The 19,312-nt window shown below is 41.5% G+C and overlaps 1 protein-coding gene across 1 annotated transcript in view; it reads left to right on the forward strand.

Annotated features, from left to right (window-relative positions):
- Window positions 1-18,951, forward strand: part of BACE2 (beta-secretase 2) — a 49,620-nt gene extending 30,669 nt beyond the window's left edge. Inside the window, exons 5-9 of the mRNA XM_058826095.1 lie at window positions 700-834; window positions 3,533-3,634; window positions 7,027-7,176; window positions 8,423-8,591; window positions 13,694-18,951. Of these exons, the coding sequence (XP_058682078.1) occupies window positions 700-834; window positions 3,533-3,634; window positions 7,027-7,176; window positions 8,423-8,591; window positions 13,694-13,947 (810 nt within the window). The 3' untranslated portion in view covers window positions 13,948-18,951. The remainder of the gene's footprint in view (window positions 1-699; window positions 835-3,532; window positions 3,635-7,026; window positions 7,177-8,422; window positions 8,592-13,693) is intronic.
- The last annotated feature ends 361 nt before the right edge of the window (window positions 18,952-19,312 follow it).

Here is a 19,312-nt window from a genome sequence, read left to right on the forward strand (position 1 = left end):
GCAGGACCATGAATTGGGGCGTGATGCATCTGGAATTGGGAGATGGAATGACTGTTCCCAAATGATGCTGAAACATCTCAGCACAGGAGCTGATCACAAATACTTATTTTGAAGAGAATTCACATATTGTAAATGTTATTCATATAACTGAAGACCAGGAGAGAAATTTTTTAGGTTTAGTTCAGAGTCAGAAAGCCCACAAATGCTCCCAAGCCATCCTCAGCCTAGGTTTTGATGGAAGCTAACAGTGATGGCAGTGACAGGATGGGATTCCATTTTGGACATGTGTAAGAAAAACTGAAATCTTCTTGGACAGTATTAAAGCTTTTCTGATCTGATAAAGCAGATTTTTCACATGTAAATTCATTATTCTGCCCCATTTTTATACATTAGATTTCTTCTAACCACTGAAGATACTGTTTTAATTTTAAACAGTGGAGTTTTCATAACAGAATCAGTGTGAGGTGCTAGGTGAAAATACTGATAATTTGACCCAGCATGGGTATTCTGTTAAATGTCTAAATGTTTCATACTGCTCTATTATTGACAGAAAACTTGACAGTGAAATCCTAATAAATGATGTTGAATTAAAACCTGGATGCCCCTGAGCATCACAATTAAATATCCCCCTTTTTGTGTGCCCCAAAACCAAACAGGTGGGATTTTAAAGCGTGTGACTTCTTTCCTCCTTTCCCTTAGGTGCTGGGTGGAATTGAGCCGAGTCTGTACAGGGGGGATATCTGGTACACACCCATCAAAGAGGAGTGGTACTACCAGGTTGAAATCCTCAAACTGGAGGTCGGGGGACAGAACCTGGAGCTGGACTGCAGAGAGGTATCGGCCCTTCTGTGTTCCTCTGGGAAATCCAGGTTTGCCTGGGGAAAAAGCCCCTCCTTGGTCAGTTTTGTCTTGGCAAGCAGATGTGCATGGCAGTCTCCTGGGAGCTGAATTAAAGCAATTCTGGTCAAAGAAAGGAAATGGGAGATTTTGGATTGGCCCCTGTGGAGCTGTCTAAGCTCACAACTCGTGATGGCAGTGGACAGGTGTCACCCTGGGTTGCTTTCTAAAGATCTCATCCTAGGCTTCCTTTTTTATTTTATGTTTTTGCAATCAACTTTTGCTCTCTTATGGTTGGCAGTTATTATTCCTGATGGATAAGCCTTCTGTTTCTATTAGGAATAATGTTCTGCTCTATCTGAATCAGTCTAATGAGACTGTGCTGTTGCAATTTTTATTCCAAAGCCATTTCATTTTTTTTTCTTTTTTTTTTTGTGGAGGATATATGTGTATGTGTGTGTTTTACCTCTTTCTTACCTTTGCTTGTTGCTACTCCTGTTTTTGTTTCAGTTCTGTATTTTTTATGCCCCAGTTTCTTTGGACATCCTAATTTCATTTTATTCTCATGCTCTTAGTTGGAGATCAATGGGACGTGATAAGTTTAAAGTTATTATAGTTCATATAAATTAACTGAAATCCATTATTGCAATATTGCATGTGCATAAATATTATATTTCCATGCAAAATATTGAAATCATATTGCCATATCAATTATTTAAAATGAGTCGCAGCATCTTTCAACTCAATAAGCAGAACAAGGTCTGTTTAAATGCTTCTATTGTGCTGTTAGGAAAGCAAAACCACTGATCCTTTAAAGTAAATGTTTGCTTTTCTTTCTTGCCTTAAAAAACAGTCAACATGTTTTTGAAGGGGAGCCCTTCAGTGGTGTAATGCATGCTGTTGCCAGAAAACAACTCACTGAAAAATTCAGTGGTGTGTCAGGAAAGTTTCCTGTAATTGTTGCTCTTTTCTGAGCCAGGGGTTGCTTGCAGTGGTGCAGAAGGATCAAACCTTCCTGGATCAAAGGAGACCTTCCCACAGAAACCCAGAGGAAGAGCAGTAAAATCAGAGCAGCACAATTAAAGTTTGGCTGGCCAGGAGCTCGCAGAGGATGCGTGATTCACTCTGGGATGAGGAGCTGTGTGCCGTCTCTCCTCTCTGCTGTTTTCTAGGAAATGGAACACTTTCTCACAGCCTTCACCAGGGACTGCTCCTTTCCTTGCCAGGGAGAATTTCCTTGCTTCAATGCTGGGAATGTGCCCAGAGCTGTGGTCCTGAGCCTGGCAGCCAGGGCTGGGAGAAGTCCTGCCAGCAGTGCACTTTGCACTGGTAAATATTAACCAGGAAAGCCAAGAAGGCAAAACCTGGTGCTCAGCCCTTGTGTGAGCAATCTGGCTACTCCCAGATTTTTGCACAGGTTTACATCAATGGCCAACCTTTTAAACTCCATTTTTTTCTCCAAGGGTGGCCCTCCAGGCTGCCAGTGATTGCATATTTTGTGGTACAGATCTGTTAAAATGGACTCCAAAATGTCTTGGCATTTCTTTCCACTCTTTAGAAGTATTTCCAAGCTTGTAGTAAATGGTTTCCAGTTTGCTTTTCTCTCAGCTCTATGTGGCAGCCCCATAGCAGCTCTTTCAAAAAGAAACGTGGAAATAACTGTCAGAGTTAGCTTTTCTTACTTTTTTGGTGGGTTTTATTTTTGTAAAGGGACTCCATGTGACTTGATAACATCTAAACCAGTGTATTTTAAATTCACTTGCTGTTTGACCCCTTCCTAAGTAGCTTAGGCTGTATATCATCCTGTGTCTTATGATTATGCCATAAACATGTCACAGTTCAGTTATATTAATCCTGCTGCCTAAGCTGGCAGCAAAAGTAGTTAATGCAAATAGCTGCCACTGCTACTTGCATTTTTTTATCCCTGCAGTTAATCATAGTTTTTAAGGAGTTCATGAAAAAATATTTACCCTTTAAAAAGTTTATACCTCATTTACCGTACCTGAAGTTTGCTGAAATCTCTTCATTTTAGGGTTGAATTTTTAGTAATAACAGATCTTTTTGCTATGGGTGTTGTTATATTTTTTCTGTGCAGATTTTAGGGCAACAAGACCGAAAACTTCAAGTTTCTTGGTTTTTTGTGTAAGGGCTTTTCAGCAGTCAAGGGATAACAGTGTGGCATTTGTACTCTTGAGCCAGTACAGACAAGTAATAAGGCCTAATTTTTTCTGGTTATTCTTATATTAAATATGCCAGCCATTAAAACAGGCTCTGTGTCTAAATTATAATTACCTGCTAGCAGAGACCTTGATTCAGGGCTTGGAAGCTGCATCAGAGTGTTTAACACCTCTCTACTGAATATTAAAGTGCTGAGAGGGGCCAGACATCACTTTTTTACTGCAGTGGGACCATTTGCACCAGCTGTGGTGACACAGTAATTTCCTGACCGGTGCAGATAAACCCACTCTTGTGTCTAGGCTGATGGTATCTTGCTTTTTTTTCTTTTTTTTTGCTCTCAGATTTCACTGGAATTGAAGCTGTCAGCTGGAGAGAGCTGCTGACAAGTTATGATATGCAGTTCTGGGAAGGCAGCTGCCAAAAAGGAGCAGCTTTGTTCTGGTTAGGAGACAGTGGGATCTGCCTCACAGTAACTACAGCGTACAACTTCTCTCTTTTTTTTCCCTCCCCTCCCCAGTACAATGCTGATAAAGCCATAGTAGACAGTGGAACCACTCTCCTTCGACTGCCAGAGAAAGTCTTCAGTGCCGTGGTGCAGGCAATAGCTCGCACGTCCCTGGTAAGAAAATGCCATGAAACCTGCTCAAAAAAATGTGAAATTCCTTTTCACAGGGATCACAGGGTCTTTGAAAGGAGTGTCATCTCTGCTGCCTGCCTGCAAGTCGTGGGTTTTTCACCTGAGGGGAGCAGAACCTTCCCTGGTCTAGCCCAGTTAATAAAGGAGGAATGACTGATGGCCTTTGATGGAAAGGAAGAAGTGAAAAAAAAAGAGAAATAGGAAGAGGGAAAAGGTGTGGGGGGGGCACAAGTGCAGACAAGAAGTGTGTGTGTGGAAATGCATCAGAAATAGGGAATAGACAGAGTATTTTATTCTGAGTGTTTCAGAAACATGGACATAATCCCTGTTGCTCTGATTCAAAGCATTGGGAATGCAAAAATCAGTCTTTCCATTCAAAACAGAGTGTTTATAAAGTAGGAGAACCTGCTGCTGCAAGCAGTTCTTTTCCAAGTATAATTCTTAGTGCTGTCTAGAATAAATGCCATTCATTAGGATTATTCATATCAATAAAGCTGCTTTTGACCTTCATTATTGAATTATTTATGTTCAAAAGCATCTTTCTTTGGAAACAGAGTGGGCTTTAGAAGTAGGGCATGGGGATGGTGGAGCTCTCTGTGTGTGGAGTGGCTGAAGCAGCATTTTCTGGTTAATAAAAACTATTCATAAATTTCTGTTCAATACAAGGAACAGCACCAAGAAGGTTAAAGAGGGAGAATAAACGCCAGCTATTTCAGTGTGAACAAACTGGATATTTTTGTCATGGACTCACAATCAGACAGTGGTTGTTGATGCAAATCACAGGAAACACAGTAAGCAGCTGCCCCAAAGACAGAGTGTTTGCCTGTGTGCTGATAATTCAAGATTGAGATCCTTTTTCCCCACTTGATTGAGAGCAGAGATTTGGCATGAAGTGTTCTTCACTGCCTGCAGATGTCCAGTATCTGAAATAAATGTACCAGTTACGAGTTCTTCTCTTTGCACAACACTTAAGTGTTGGCTGGAACAATTTCAGTGCATGTGGGGGAGAAGTGAAAGAAGCCACTCCAAGAGCTCTTGTAAGGTCACCCTGTGGGTGAGGAATCCTCGTGGGAAGTGGGGCACAGTGCTCCACACTCCCCTCTGATGCTGGCCAGGACATTTGAACTGGGGCCCTCCACCTGACAAGGAAACAGTGGAGAGATCAATAAAGTATTAAAATAAAATAAAAGGGAACCATTCGCTCTGTTTAATGTTTATTTTCTGTTCCTATTAAAAATGCAGAAAGTAGCATTTTTTCTGAGTTCTTCTTAATATCAAGGACCTTCATGCTGTACCCCTTTCCCTCCACACACCCCAGAATTTACTTTGACAAAGGAGATAGTCTACCAAATAAGAAAGTAGTTACAGGGTGCAAGGATGGGATTCCAGCTGTGTAGGAGCAATGTCAGGAAAATGGGTATTTTCAGCAATTGCACTGCAGCTCTGTGCTTCTGGCAGGAGATGTACCACTGGAAAAGAAAAAAAATCATCTTCTGTAGTCAGACACACTTTTCTGACCACAGGTGAGCCAGGTTAACAAGTTCCTGCTCCTCACTGCTCATCCTGCTGGTTATGAGCACCCCAGGCAGGTGTTATTTCCCCCTCAGATATGCTGGGATAACTGTGTGCGACACATTTCTTTATTCAGCTCAGTTAAAAAACACAAGGCTGTGAGCTCTGTGCTCTTTAGTGGTGCAGATGGTTTTTAAAACTCACATTATTTGGGCTGAACTCTTTCAGGGAGCAGCAGTTTGGATGCAGTTTGGTGTTGAAGGGTGGTGATTTTGGCAGGTGGGCAGAGATGAGCCAGGGAAGGGGGGCACCTATTACACCTCACTGAGCTGAAGTCAGGACAGCAGTAATACAATGTTAAGTTAAAAAGTTGAATGGAGGAAGGCTTAGATAATCATAAAGTCTTTATTTTAATAGCCTTTAGGCTATCATGCACTCAAATCTCCCACATGCATTGCACAGAATTAAGGGAGAGAAATGCAATGCATTAAGCAGTCTTTCTGGGAAATTAAAGCAAGCACTTAGAGCACTTATATAGGCTTGGCCTGACCTGGCTGGGTGGTATCTTGCAATTTTTCTCAGATCTGCTTTTCAAGACAAAATGGAAAGAGAGGAGAACTGTATTTCTCAGCAGGTTTGGCCTGGGAATTCGCTGTGAGGGAAGAGTGTTCTGCCCCGTGCCAAGGGATGCACTTCAGCATCAACTGAGAGTTAAGGGTAAAAGGCCTGTTAGTGGTGATAAATCTCCTTGTTCACATGAGTCTGTGCTTGCTGAGGCCCAAGAGCAGAGCAGAGCTCTGGAAATGTGAAGGATCTCTGTGCAGCCCTGACAAAGGCTTCACTGGCAGGTGTGTGGCGAGGGCTGAGCGCCTGTCACCTGTAAAATGCCATATTTTAATGAATGAGCTGATGCTTACAGAACAATCCATACCACAGATAAATACAAATGAGGAGAGTGCAGAGGCTGGGTTCCATCTTTTCCCTTCATCCAGATGGGAAGCTTTGGCTCTGCAGCCTCAGACCAAGCTCCTCCCTTGACTGCTGCTTGGTGAGGGAACAAGAACCAGCCAAAGTAATGCAGAAAAACGAGGAAGGGTTTTGCTCAGATCTGGCAGCAGGTCAGCTTCAGGGAGCAGAAACATTGAGCAAGATGTTTGTCTTAGCCTAACAAGCTCTGTAGAGGTTTGCTTTTAGTTTTGTTCGTTCCATGGATATATTACAAAGTACTGGAAATCAGTTTTATTTCAAAAGCATGTCAGGTTGTACTGGCAGGGAGTGACAGGGCAGCAGAAGAGACAGAGGGATGTGTTTCTTTCCATTCCAACAAACCTTGAGTGCCTTAGATGCCAGGAGATTTTTGGCTTAGCCCTTGGCTTCAAAACTCTGAAGCTGAGTGAGAAGCTGTAGGTGCACGAGGAAGGGAGGTGACCTCAGTGTCTCATTATATATTCACGTGGATTGCATTTTGGTTTGTGGTTTTTATAAAATGGAAAATGCTGCTTCAAAACATTAGTGTTTGGTGAGAGGAGGGAGGGAGGGAGGCAGTAAAATCCCATTGTGGAAGCGATTGCTCAGGGAGGCCACATGTGCTCACTGCAGTAGAGGAAATAATGAGACAAAAATGGGGAGGGAAGGGAGAGCTAAACTTGCTTTTGCCTCTTCCCCATTCTCCAGATCATGGTTTTGGGCACTGAGGTTTGGGGTTTTGCTTTGGCCCTTAAAAAAGCAGCTCAGATTTGTGTTCTTGAATTTCTCCATGTAAATGAAAGAAGTATTGAATAGTGGTCGTGATCACTCACAAAAATCTATCTAAATGTCTGTAATGTCTAAGGATAATTTTGTTTGGTCGGTTTGTTTTACAGATACAAGAATTCTCTTCTGGTTTCTGGACTGGTTCACAGCTTGCATGCTGGGATAGAACTGAAAAACCCTGGTCCTTGTTTCCCAAACTCTCCATTTACCTGAGGGATGAAAACTCCAGTAGGTCGTTTCGGATCTCTATCCTACCACAGGTCTCAACCTTCTTTGTTTATTCATCTGTGCATTTATTTTTATTATTATAAAGCACATGCTCTTAAAAATAGGAGCTGTTTTTAGCAGTAATAGGGTTATTATTATTATTATTATTATTATTATTAGGGCTTATAGCATGCAAGGAAAACCTTTTTTAATCGAGTTTTAAATATCAATTTTTAAACAGGGAAAATAACAAACTTGTGAAAGCTAAAAGCAAAAAAGAAAGGGACAAAGAAGAGTTTCTCTCTCAGTGCAGTCCATCTAGTTGGGAATTTATTTTTTTTTAATTTTTCAGGGAAAACAGGCAAGGTTTTGTTTTGTTTTCATGAGCTTTGGCCACATCAGATGTCAATACAGAATGTCTCTGCTTGTTTTGATCTTCTCATTTTGGGAAGGGAATTGATTTGTTTCTCGTGGCATTTTGAGTTGGAGAACTTCTTCTGAATATGAAAATCTTGGCAATGACCCTTTGTGAGCTCTTCACCAGTTTCTGTAACTCACCTGCTTTATCTTTTATTAATATTCCATCCCAACTTTCAGAATACAATATGCCACTTTTGTTTTTCTTCTCTGCCTTCTCCTCCCAGTAGAAGTTGCAGTACAGGCTGGTATCCTCTAACATTACTAATACATTCTTTTACCTCAAGGGACAGGCAGGAGCAAAGGAAAGAATGAACCTATTAAGTACATTTTAACTTGAAATATAGTAAAGCCTTATGATAAGCTTTTTCTCTATTGATCATGTAGCTTGGCAATCATTCATCTTCCCACAGGAGACAGGGGGTGAAATGTGCCTTGAATTTATAAAATCAAGAACCTTGAAGCTGACACTGAATGCTCTCTGAATCAACTCCATCCTAATAATTTTTTTAATGACTAAATTATTCTTTCATTTGAGTTAATCTCCCAAGTTCTTCCTCAGCCATCCTTCCCTTATGGAAAATAAGGTGAAAAGTGAGAATCTCGAGAATTTGCTGTTGACCTGCATGTAGTGACTGACTGTGTTCAAATTTATTTTAGAATCCACTTTACCTCTTACCTGCCTGTTAGCTTTGACCAGTTTTAAATCACGTACAAAAATCTGTTTGCCCCTATCCATTCTCCATTTCCAGTGGAATTTGCATGCCTGAACTATAAAAATGAAAAATTCTGAACTTCCAACTGCCGTGAGGTGTTGCTTTTTACGCTCTGGCTTCCTTTTTTTTTTTTTTTTTTATTTTTTTTTTTTTTTATTTTCAACAGCTTTATATTCAACCCATCCTTGTGATAGGAGATAATTTGCAGTGCTACCGATTCGGCATCTCCTCCTCCACAAACGCTCTGGTCATTGGTGCTACAGTCATGGAAGGATTTTATGTCATCTTTGACAGAGCCCAGAGGAGAGTGGGCTTTGCAGTGAGTCCCTGTGCAGGTAAGAGAAAAATCTCTCAGGATTTGGGGAGAGAGGAAAACTCAGAGAAACACTTTTGCCACTTACCTGTTGGTGGAAAGTGTGGTTACTCCCACAGTGTGAAGGGTGTATTTCAATGAAATTCCAAGCTATTCACATTCCAAAGGAAGATTTAAAAAAAAAAAAAAAAAAAAAAAGAAAAGAAAACCCAAAACTGTATTGCAGCATCTTTTGGCATGAAGTGAATCAGCCTCAGCTCAGGGTATGTGTGCTGGGTTCTTCCCTCTCACAGGGATGATCTTTCTGGGACATCTGTCTGTGTGTGCAGTTTCCCCAACTGTTCCATCAGATGAGTCCCTGTTTCTAATCCAGCTTCCTTTTGGGCTGGTTCCTGCTCTGACTTGTGCATAAATGGATTCTTCAGCCAGCTCTTGCAGTGTGAAGTGCCTTACTCACACTTTTCTCTTAATTGAGCCTGTTCAGCCCCTCAGAAATTTGCAGAGAAAGAGCTGAGGTGAAAATGGGACTCACATTAAGTGACTCACATTAGTGTTTGTGTTAATTCTAAACAATTACTTTTCTCATCATAAGCAGAAAGCCATTAATGAATTAACTAGCTGCTGAGGAGATGTGAAAAAGCTCATCATTTTTGGCTGCTTTTCCTGTGCTGGTTAGCTTTTATTTCTCTTTTCTCACCAAGGGTAGCTAAAACCCAAAAGCTTTGGTGTTTCCTCTCCTTGTTCAGACATTGCTTTGACCTTTGACATTGCAAAAACCTCCAAGTGGAAGAGGAGGGGAAGGATGTGCACCCATATCCAGGTCTCTGTCCCGAACAGGACATTGAAAAAACAGGACTGAAAAACATTGTCTCACCTGAGGTTTGCATGAGAAAAGGACTGGAACTGGCAGTGTTTCTGCAAGGTCTTAGAGAATGTAAAGGTAATTAGGACTGGAGTGCTTAATGCAGTCATAGAGGGGAAAACCAGAGATACTGCTGGTTGAGTTGTAGCTCTAGGGCAGCTTTAAAGCTTTTTTATTTTTTTATTTTTATTTTTAATCTCTCCATTGTTAAAAAGCTGAGATTTGTTAGCTTTGAGCTTGCTCCCAGAAGAGATCTGGATATTGATACAAGCTGGTTTATGGGCACACAGTGATGAAAGTCACATTTTGAATGCATCTGGCAGGAGAGTGTAACTGGACAAATCCTGCAGGTCAGGTTTTCCTGTGTCTCATTCTTCCTGGTGCCTCCGAAGTGCAGCTGGAGCAAGTGTGGAGCTGCCTCCTGTCCCTGTCCTGGAGGGAGGAAGGGGCATCTGACAGAACTCATTGAGCACATGTGGTCAGCAGGGGACACGAGGCAGCTGCTGTGCATCAGAACTGCTTTGCCAGCCCCTCTTTGTTGAGAGAAACAATCAGGGAACCACAGAAACACCTCGGTGTTAATATTGCAGGCATAGTCTGACCACCTCGTGCAGTTCTGCCAGAGAGGAAGAGCTGAGCTTGCTGAATGGAGCTGCCATTGGAATTTCCATGAGCTTGGCCATGTGGTGACACCCAGCTGGTGCTCCCAGACATTTCCTCCCTGTCCCCTTATCCACGTTTTCTGCATATTCCGAGCCCAGCATCACGGGAACTCGGCTCCCTGAGGAATCAGCTGAGCGGCTGAGACGAGACGTGCGGAGCTGTCGGGTTCCACTCACGCGGGGCAGATGACATTTCGCTGGATTGTGCCAGTTATGCTGAGTTTCACTTCTTCACAGCCTGTGCTTTCCATATTTAACAGCACTTTGATGGGAGAGCCACGGCTGTGAGTGGTGAGGGATGGAGCTGCAGAACTGGCTTCCCGTGGAGGCCAGCCATGCCCTCATAGCAACTCTATCAGTGGCATTTATTTGGAGCCTTCTGTGGGCATAAATTAAACTGAATTACTGGTGGCTCAGTCTTCAGAAACAGAGGAATGTTAAAGGCCATTCAGCGGCTTTTGCAATGACCTTTGCTGTCTTAGTGTGAACATTAAATTAAATCTGTGTTTTTGTATGCTGTTAGAGCTGCATATGATGAATAAAACAGTTGTGGGAACAGGACTAAAAACCTGAATTTCACTGGACTTCCAGGTTACTTTTCAGACTTGGCTGGAGATGAGAACTGGCTTATCCCACATTATTTCTTGGACCATTTTCGTTCTCCAGGATGTACCAAGAATGAGCAAAGTTAGATGGCTGCAGGAAGCTATTCCATTGTAGCAGGAAATTCGCCTTTTCCTCATTACATGAAACCCTTGAAGACTTATTCAGACAAATAATTTTGAGATGCCTGTTGATAACCCAGTATTTATAGGACAGGTTTTTGGATCAGGTCCCTTCTTGAGACAGGATGTTCAGATCAACAAGCTGGTTTTAGTGAAGCAACCGGGAAATGTTCAAGGCCAGGTTGGATGGGGCTTTGAACAACTTGGTCTAATGGAAAGTTCCCTACCCATGGCAGGGGGTTTGAGCTGGATAATCTTTAAGGTCCCTTTCCAAACAAAAAAATAAAAATAAATAAATAGATAAATAGATAAATAAATAAATAAATAAATAAATAAATAAATAAAAATAGTCCTATGGGAAAAGAGCTGGGGTTTTGGAAGGCCTTATGCTGAATGGAAGCCATGGTAAATGAAAATGAAATTAGGTAAGAGCATCATCTACCAGGGACATTCAGGAAGGTTGGTTTTTTTCTTCACCAGGTGGGTGGGAAAGCACTGAAACAGGATTCCCCTCCTCGGGGTTTTGCCAGATCTGGCTGGATAAATCTGTAGCAGAACTGATCCACTGATCCTGACAGTCCTGCTCTGAGTAGGATCCTGGTCTAGGTGACTTCCAGGGCCCCTTTCAAGCTGTATTTTACAATTCTATGATGAATTTAATCTAATTCCAGGTTTACTGCCTTTATAACCACCCAAGTGGGTGAGCTAGCGTGTGTTGAGTTCTATGCAAATGCTAGAAAATAGCATTTTTCCAGAGGCACCTTTTTTTGTCCTGCAATCATCAACAATGAAGAAAATCTCAGTTTAAAATCTACAGTTATAAAAGTACTGTAGTTAGGTACCACCAGATAGTCTAAAATAATACATCAAAATACTCTAATTCAGTTAATGTGTAATATGCTGAGTGTGTGTGACTTAGTTTATTTTGTTTCTTTGAACAATTTAAGCAAATTTCCTCTCAATTTCTCTGGGGGTGGAAGAGTGTGAGGGAAAACTTTTTTTTTCCCTTTTGGAGGGAAGAAAGCAGAGGCTGTGCTGCTATCAAAGCATTCTCTAAATGCAATTTAAAATGTCAGCCACTATGGCAACAGTTTTGTGTTGTCTTCTTTAATAGGAGTAATTATTGTGCTGGAGCCAAATAATGAGTAATTAGAGACTGTTTATTTTCAAAGCTATTTCCAAGGTGCAAAATTGTACCACTTTTTCTTTTCCCCCAACTTCTTCAAAATACAACTAAGTAATGATACTTAGGCCTTGCTTTTCAAATTGGTGTTAAGTGTGGTTGAGTTTGGTGTTGCTGCAGAAATTCATAGAGACAAACCAGTGGTGTCAGGGTGTGAGATGTCCAGAAGAAATAATTGCACAGTGGACAAAATGCAATCCTGGGGGTTCTGGACAAAAGTTATTTCTGCCACAGACCTTCTAGGCAGAATTTTACCATCTAATGAGTTTGGGGAGTGGGTGTTTGGTTATTCACCAGTGCCAGGGTCCTCGTGGGTGCAGCCTCGGGTGCCCCCAGTTCGCTCTCACAGCATATTCCTGCTAAAGGAGTCTTCCCACACTTAGGGGTGAGGAAAGGGTTGGTTCAGATGAGTGATTCCACAGAAAATTCCTTGTTTGGGCATTTTGTTTGTTGTGAAGGTTGGTTTCCCATCTGATCTGTGAGTTGCAGCCTCCCATTCCCTCCACCAACACGAAAGGGGCTGTGAGGGACAGGAGTGAGGGTGCAGGATTGTCCCTTTCAACACCAGCCCACAATTAAGTTGAATTAAGTCTAAAAAAAACCCTAAATCTTTAAATAATATGAGGTCTTATGAGGCCAGGGACTGAATGATGACCAAAATCTATGCAGATAAAGCAACCAACCTATTCTGCATTTTTTTAAGAACCTTGAAGTCCACCTTTGCAAAATTCAGGCTCCCTTCTTCCTTCCAAGGGTGTAGTTTATGGTAATCTCTTTAAACATGGTTTCAGAGTTGTGACTAAGATATGTGAAAATTAGAGATACAGTTTTTAGTGGATGGGATCACTTCCCATCTGGCAAGAGTGTGCCTGTATGTAAAATGTGTGAGAAATCGAGCAGGACAGTTAAAACTGAGGCCTTCATGAAAAAATACTCAGATGTGTCATGGCAGTGGCTGACTAGAGAAGCGAATTATGACTGCTTCTTGCCTTAACTTTGTCATCATTTCTTGAGTTGCTGGGTTAGCTCTCCTGGCCCAACACCTTTGCTACTTCATGTCCCTGCTCCTCACTCCTGACTTTCTCTCTTCCACTCCCCTTTTGTGGACAGCTGTCACCCAGCTCTCCTGCCTCACCTCACCTTCCTTCTAGATTTTCATCCACAAGAGTGTCTGTGCTGCTCTCCACACTGCACTTTGTGTTTAGGATAAAGTCCTTTAAGGTATCTGTGAAGCTGATGAACCCTCCTGCTGCTCAGTAAGAAGACAGCAAACACAGAAGTTCATAGAATCACCTGAGGTGCTTTTCCAGTTGTTGGAAATGCCAGAAACGAGCAAAAAGCTGCCCAGGCCCCGCCCTACACCAGGGTGGGTGTTGTAGGGTATTTAAATGGGCATTTTTGAAAGATTAGTGCAGAGGCAAAAGAGTGATCCAGTGGTTTGGGCTTTGACTGACTGCAATGCCTCTTCTCTCTGAGCCTGTGGAGGTGTGGGAAAGTCACGATCTCCTTATGCTTCAGAGCCCCTTGTTATAAACATGGGATTCTTGCATTTTTATTGCGATGAGAAACGCGGTAAAACACGAGGGTGCCGAGACGTGCCGTGACAGGGGCAGAGGGATACACAAGTACTTTTTAAACAGTGTCTGTAGACCTGACCTCCGTGTCTCTGACCCGATTCCTGTAACTCCCCAGAAGCTGACGGCTCTCCCGTCTCTGAGATCGAGGGCCCTTTCACCACAGCGGACGTCGCCAGCAACTGCGTCTCCAGCGTTTCCTTCCACGAGCCCGTGCTCTGGATCGCCTCCTACGCCCTGATGAGCCTGTGTGGGATCATCCTGCTGGTCCTCATCGTCCTGCTGCTCATCCCACCCCGCTGCCAGCACCGCTACACGGACAATGACGTGGTCAACGACGAGTCCTCCCTCGTGCGCCACCGGTGGAAATGAGAGGCTGGATCCCGAAAACAGACTTGAAAACGGGGCCAAGGACAAAGAGCTCTGCCAAGGGGAAGAAGCCAATGCCTCCTCAGTCCTTTCTACGTTCCTGCAGAACGCTGTTGAAAATCCCACCAAATATCCTGCATCGTGACTTTTATAGCTTTATTTTCTAACACTGGTTCTGAACCAAAGCACTGTTAGCCACCTCTGAAGTGCTACGGTACTGGATTTGCTACTGCAGTACAATGAGCCTTTATGCTCTCTACAGTACCTTCTTTAAAAAAAAAAAAAGCAAACCAAAACTAAAAAAAGTTAAAAAAAAAATATAAAAAACCACACCATGATGTTCTTCCACTGTCTGAACAAAATTACCCATCTTTCTTTCACAAAAAAAAGGAGCTGTCAGTATTTTCTAACTAATCGAGCCTGACTGTAGAAAAAGAGAAAAAAAATTAATACTCTTTCTTATTAATTGCATTAAATGAATACTGCTTTCTGTTTACATCAGTTTATTTTGAAACTGTGCTTATGATGTGGGGGAGGGAGAAAAGTCAGACTTAAGCAGCAGAGAAAAAGCAAGGGAGATGAAGAAGAAATGTTGGTTTGTGGTTTCTTTCCCTCAGGATCACTGCTGCCACTTGAGAGGGTCACCCTCCCTGAGAGCTGTAACAAAATAGTCCAAGGTGGTGAAAACTGGGAAACAAACTTGTTCAGCCTTAGAGTAAAACAAGACTACCTCTCTTAATTTACAAGGATGCTACCACTGGTGAGTGTGTGGATTAGAACTGGTCTTGAAGCACAAAGATGCTCCATACAACCAAATGTAACGGCTTGGCTTTGAATTTTTTTGGGATTTTATAAAAATTAATACTTCATGGCGTTCCACTTTGGTGCACAAAAAAAAAAAAAAAGAAACCTTTCAGTTTCCCCCACCTTGTGTAGGGTTTTGTTGCATTTTTTCTGAGTTTGATATTTAGAAAAGGCTGATCTGCATATGTATGGACAGACAAGAAAGTGAGGTCTGTGTTCTGATGTATTTCTAGGGAAGGTGTAACAAAAAGAAAACAAAATAAGAAAGACAACTTTTTTTTTTTTCTTTTTTTTTTAATTTGGCTGAGCTCAGCAACCTTGAAATTCAGAGGAGAAGTACCTGTCTGTATGGACAGGCTGTGAAGTGAAATCTTTATGCTGGCTTGTTTTTCAGCTCAAGCAGCAGTTGGAGGTGTTCATTTTGGCATCAATCAAATGAAAAGTGTGTTTGTCCTGCCTGGATGAAAACAAACACGTGGTGGGACTGGAAACAACAGTGGGAGAAGGCAGGGGAGGATGTATTTGACCAGGTTTCTATTCTGCAAATGCATATCATCATGCTGAGGTCAGAATGAGGTGTTTTCTTTGCAGATAGGACAATTTTTTTCTTTTCTCTAGTTGCAGGCTTCTCTGTAACACTGGCCTAAGTGTTTGGATTGTAAAGATAAACAGTGCAAGGCTGAGGATTTTTTTATACATAAAAAAAGGAAAAAATATTCCTTTGCATTTTGATAGCAGAGCAGTTTGCTATCTGTATGGGAAATGAGGAGAAAAAAAAAAAAAAAAAAGCTTAGCTCTGAATTTCCCAAGCCAGACAATTTTCTGCCCAAAATCCTTTCATATAGCTCTGTGATTCACACTGCCTCTGTATCTGACTCTGTGTGGAACAAGGAAAGATTTTTTTATTTTTTTTTAAACTTTTTTTTTTCAGGAATGGTGCATTTACACAGATGCACGTCATGTGTGTGAAAATAAAACACTGTGGGGTTTTTTGGTTTTTTTTAACTAACTTATGTCTTTCACGTCATAACTGGAAGTGCCTGTGGTTTTCTTTTCAATTCTTGCACTTTCAGATTGCTTGGCTCAGTAGAGTAAAATAATTGATGCTGTGATTCAACGTCTGAAAATGATTTCTTGTGGAATTTGGAGTTGGAAACAGGAAGGAATTTTGAGCTTGTCTCCTTCTCCCTCTGCCTCTTAGTTTTTAAGAGGAGAAAAATTGTGAATTACATGAAATAAGCCATAGAGCTTAGCTGTTTTCTCAGTGTTCTACTTTCCATAGCTCTTTCCAAATATCTTTAAATTAAGAATTACACATTGTCCTCCTGGGTTTGGTTTTAACACATAACAACTCCAGAGGTGTATTCCTTCTTTTTCTACCCTATGGCAATAGAAGTTATGCTTTTGTCACTTGTTCCAAACCAAAACACAGTATGGATTTTGGATGGATAGTGTTAAACAATAACACCTCTTTCAATTCAGAAAGTGAAAACAACTTGTATGCTCTTAAAAAGTTTCACTTCATTGCTCCCCTCACCTCAGAACCTTCCTATCTCCTCACCACAAAGAGTTTTAGGAAGGAATTTATTAGGAAAGGTTCTGAGTAGGATCTTTAGTGAGATTTCTTCTGAGTTGGTGAACAAAGTCTTCTTAGTGCACTGGATTTCATATAAAAGATTTAAGTATTACCCTTTCCCTTTGAATGTCCTTGGCCAAGATATTTTGAGGGAAACACTTGAATGAGGAGGAGCGGTAACCAAGTAGCACAAACGAAATACTGATATATTCTTGAGTTTTCCTGGCATTCCTTCACACTAAAAATGTGTCTCCTGGTAAAAATGCTGTGAGTGACACCTGCTTACATCACAAACTTCATCTGGGCTTGTAAATTGATACTGGCAGAAATTCAGGTGAGCACTGCTTTGTTGCTCTGGCAACAAGGAGAGCAATGGAAACCCTTGAGAGTTCATTTTTAGCCTACAACACATTAAGAAAAATAATGCTCTCGAGCAGTTTTGTATGGAAGATGAAACACAGTGATAGACTACACTATAACCATGTGTGGTCACTTGGTAACTCACAGTGATCTCTTTCTCTGATATATTTCAAAAAATGTATATGTTTTGAGATTATTATGTTCCTGTTAACCAACTTCAGGTGTAAGAATAAACCACACCTTAAAAAAAAAAGGAGGGAAGAGGAGTGAAAAAAAAACAGAGCATTGAGTAAAGATGATACTGGAAAATATCTTTTATTTATTATGGAAGACAGGATGCTCCAAATCACAGCATTCCAAACTATCCCTTGTAAGAAATATCAATATTTCTTGCTGACCCAGCTCTCCTCTGATGGGAATGCAACACCACGTCCCAGGAAAGTGTCAGAAAGTTGTGTTCCCCTGGCTGCAGCCTCGCAGGTAATCTGATACCATCGGTGAGATAGCCAGGGATTTCAGGGGGTGTGCTTTGAGTTGGAGTGGTTAAACCTGAGCCCAGCCCTGGGAACAGGTTAATTCTATCCCGCTGCCTTCGCAAGTTTTAGAAATATTGTCATGGGTTTCTTGGCGTAATTTAAATGCTGAGGGAAATAGATGAAGCATTTTAATAAGTCTTTTGTCCAGGGGCTGCGAAAGAAGTTAGGTGGAGGGGATTGTTCTGTTTTTAAGGTGAAGGATTGTGTTTAGGATGTGCATGTTGCATCAACCTGAATGCAATGTAGCAAGGGGTTTTGGTATCTCTTGTGCTCAGCAGCTGTAAAATTTATCAGCGAAAGTCAACCTATGAGTACCCAACCCTTGTGTATTGGCTGGCTTTGTCTTACTGAAGGATTTCCTTTTAAATATTAAAAGGCTTGTGAGAGTTGCACAGCACTGCAAATTTCCAGAGAGAGAAAGAGAGATCCTTAAATTTTCCAGTATTACAAAATGATTGTGCTGCTGGAAGTTTCTTTGATTTCTGTAGGGGTTTCCAGAAATTGGGCTGGTGTTGGTTGTCATATCCTCATCTCAGACATTAATATAAATAGCAATATGAGTGATGTAATGAAAGGTGTTGGTACAGTGACCTGTGGAGGTGCAATTAAAGGGAATTGCAGAAAGAAAAATAAATAGGATGCCTTTAGCTTCATTAAAAATTGCAAGAGCATAACAGATTGATCCTTTGCATAAAATGCTGTACTTTTTACCAAGACATTAGTTCCTGTCAAACTTGACTCTCTGATTGATAAATTGTTCACTTCTGGCTGCTGAAGTCCTTGCTGCAGTTGAGAGAAGTGAAGATAGGTTGGTAATGGGATACGAGCATTCTTCTGAGCCAGTTAGATTTGCTGGATTTTGAGGCTTAATTAGATGCTAATCCAGGCTTGTGAGTAATCCAGCATCCTGGGAATGGCTCTGTGGGAATGCTAGCAGAAATACTTGGCTTCAGCCAAACCCCTGGGTGAGATGGATCCAAACCACAAAAGGCACGGTGAGACAGCAGCTGCTGAGAAGCTGCTGTAGGTGCAAAATCCAACAATCCCCATTTCCTTTGGCAAGGGCCCACTTGCCTGAATATTCTGGAAACCAGCACTCCAAGGTGCCTTTTGGTGCTACTGGGAATTATCCACTCCCAGGTGAAGACAGGGCACGACCATCTTTAGACTGGATCATTGCCCAGCTGCTGAACATTCCCCTCTCCATGTAACAGTGCACACAGAGCTGTTTCTCACCCCCAGCACTGGCATTTGTGAGCAGCAGGACAGGAGATCATAAAACATGCTGACATCAATGCCTGTGCAGTAGTAATATAAGAAAGGTTTGTATTTGGCCAGATTTTTGTGGTCGGGTGGTCTTTGAAATACTGGGAATTTTAGATTAGACCGTGAAGGCACATGCAGAATTTCTTGTGAGCTAGACAAAAGTAAAACACAAAAGGTAATTTTTAAAATTTAAAAAGAAGGAGCTCTCAATTAGTGTTCTCTTCCTTTTTATTTTTTTTTTTAATTGATAACAATCACTTAAATATATTTTAGTGTAGTTGCTGTCCTACTAATTCACTGGTTGTAAATCTGATTTTTCTGATTTGTCTTCTAGGCCATTTACCCCTTCTCATTCCCCCCCAAAAGAAGTTGCTAAAAGGTTAAGAACTCCATTTTCCAATTTCAGCTTTCTAACAAATGACATGTTTTTCTTGTTTATCATTCACAGACCTGTTTTAAAGTAGTTCTTTAATTAAAGTAGTAGTACTTTAATTTTTAAAGTAGCTTTAAAAATTAACTGTAGGTTGAAAATCCTTGCAGTGCAATTAGGAGAAGAATTGGAGCCAGAACTTTACCTGTGCCAATGGTCCCTGAATTTTAATGTGTGCCAAGACTCTTCTGTGCATTGACTACGTTCCCTGGACTTCTTTCACATCCCACTTGGAAATACACCCTGGTGCTGTATATTCTCATTTTTCTCCATCCTCAGGAAGTACAGGGTGGAGAGGAGGACCACAAGGAGCTCTGGGAGCTCCATCCATGGCATTTCTTGTCCTAAAAACAACTCCAGCTGAGCAACTGAATTTGCTCTGATTTTACAGCAATG

Source organism: Poecile atricapillus, chromosome 1 (genome assembly GCF_030490865.1).
Source record: "Poecile atricapillus isolate bPoeAtr1 chromosome 1, bPoeAtr1.hap1, whole genome shotgun sequence".
NCBI classification, from domain to species: Eukaryota; Metazoa; Chordata; class Aves; order Passeriformes; family Paridae; genus Poecile; species Poecile atricapillus.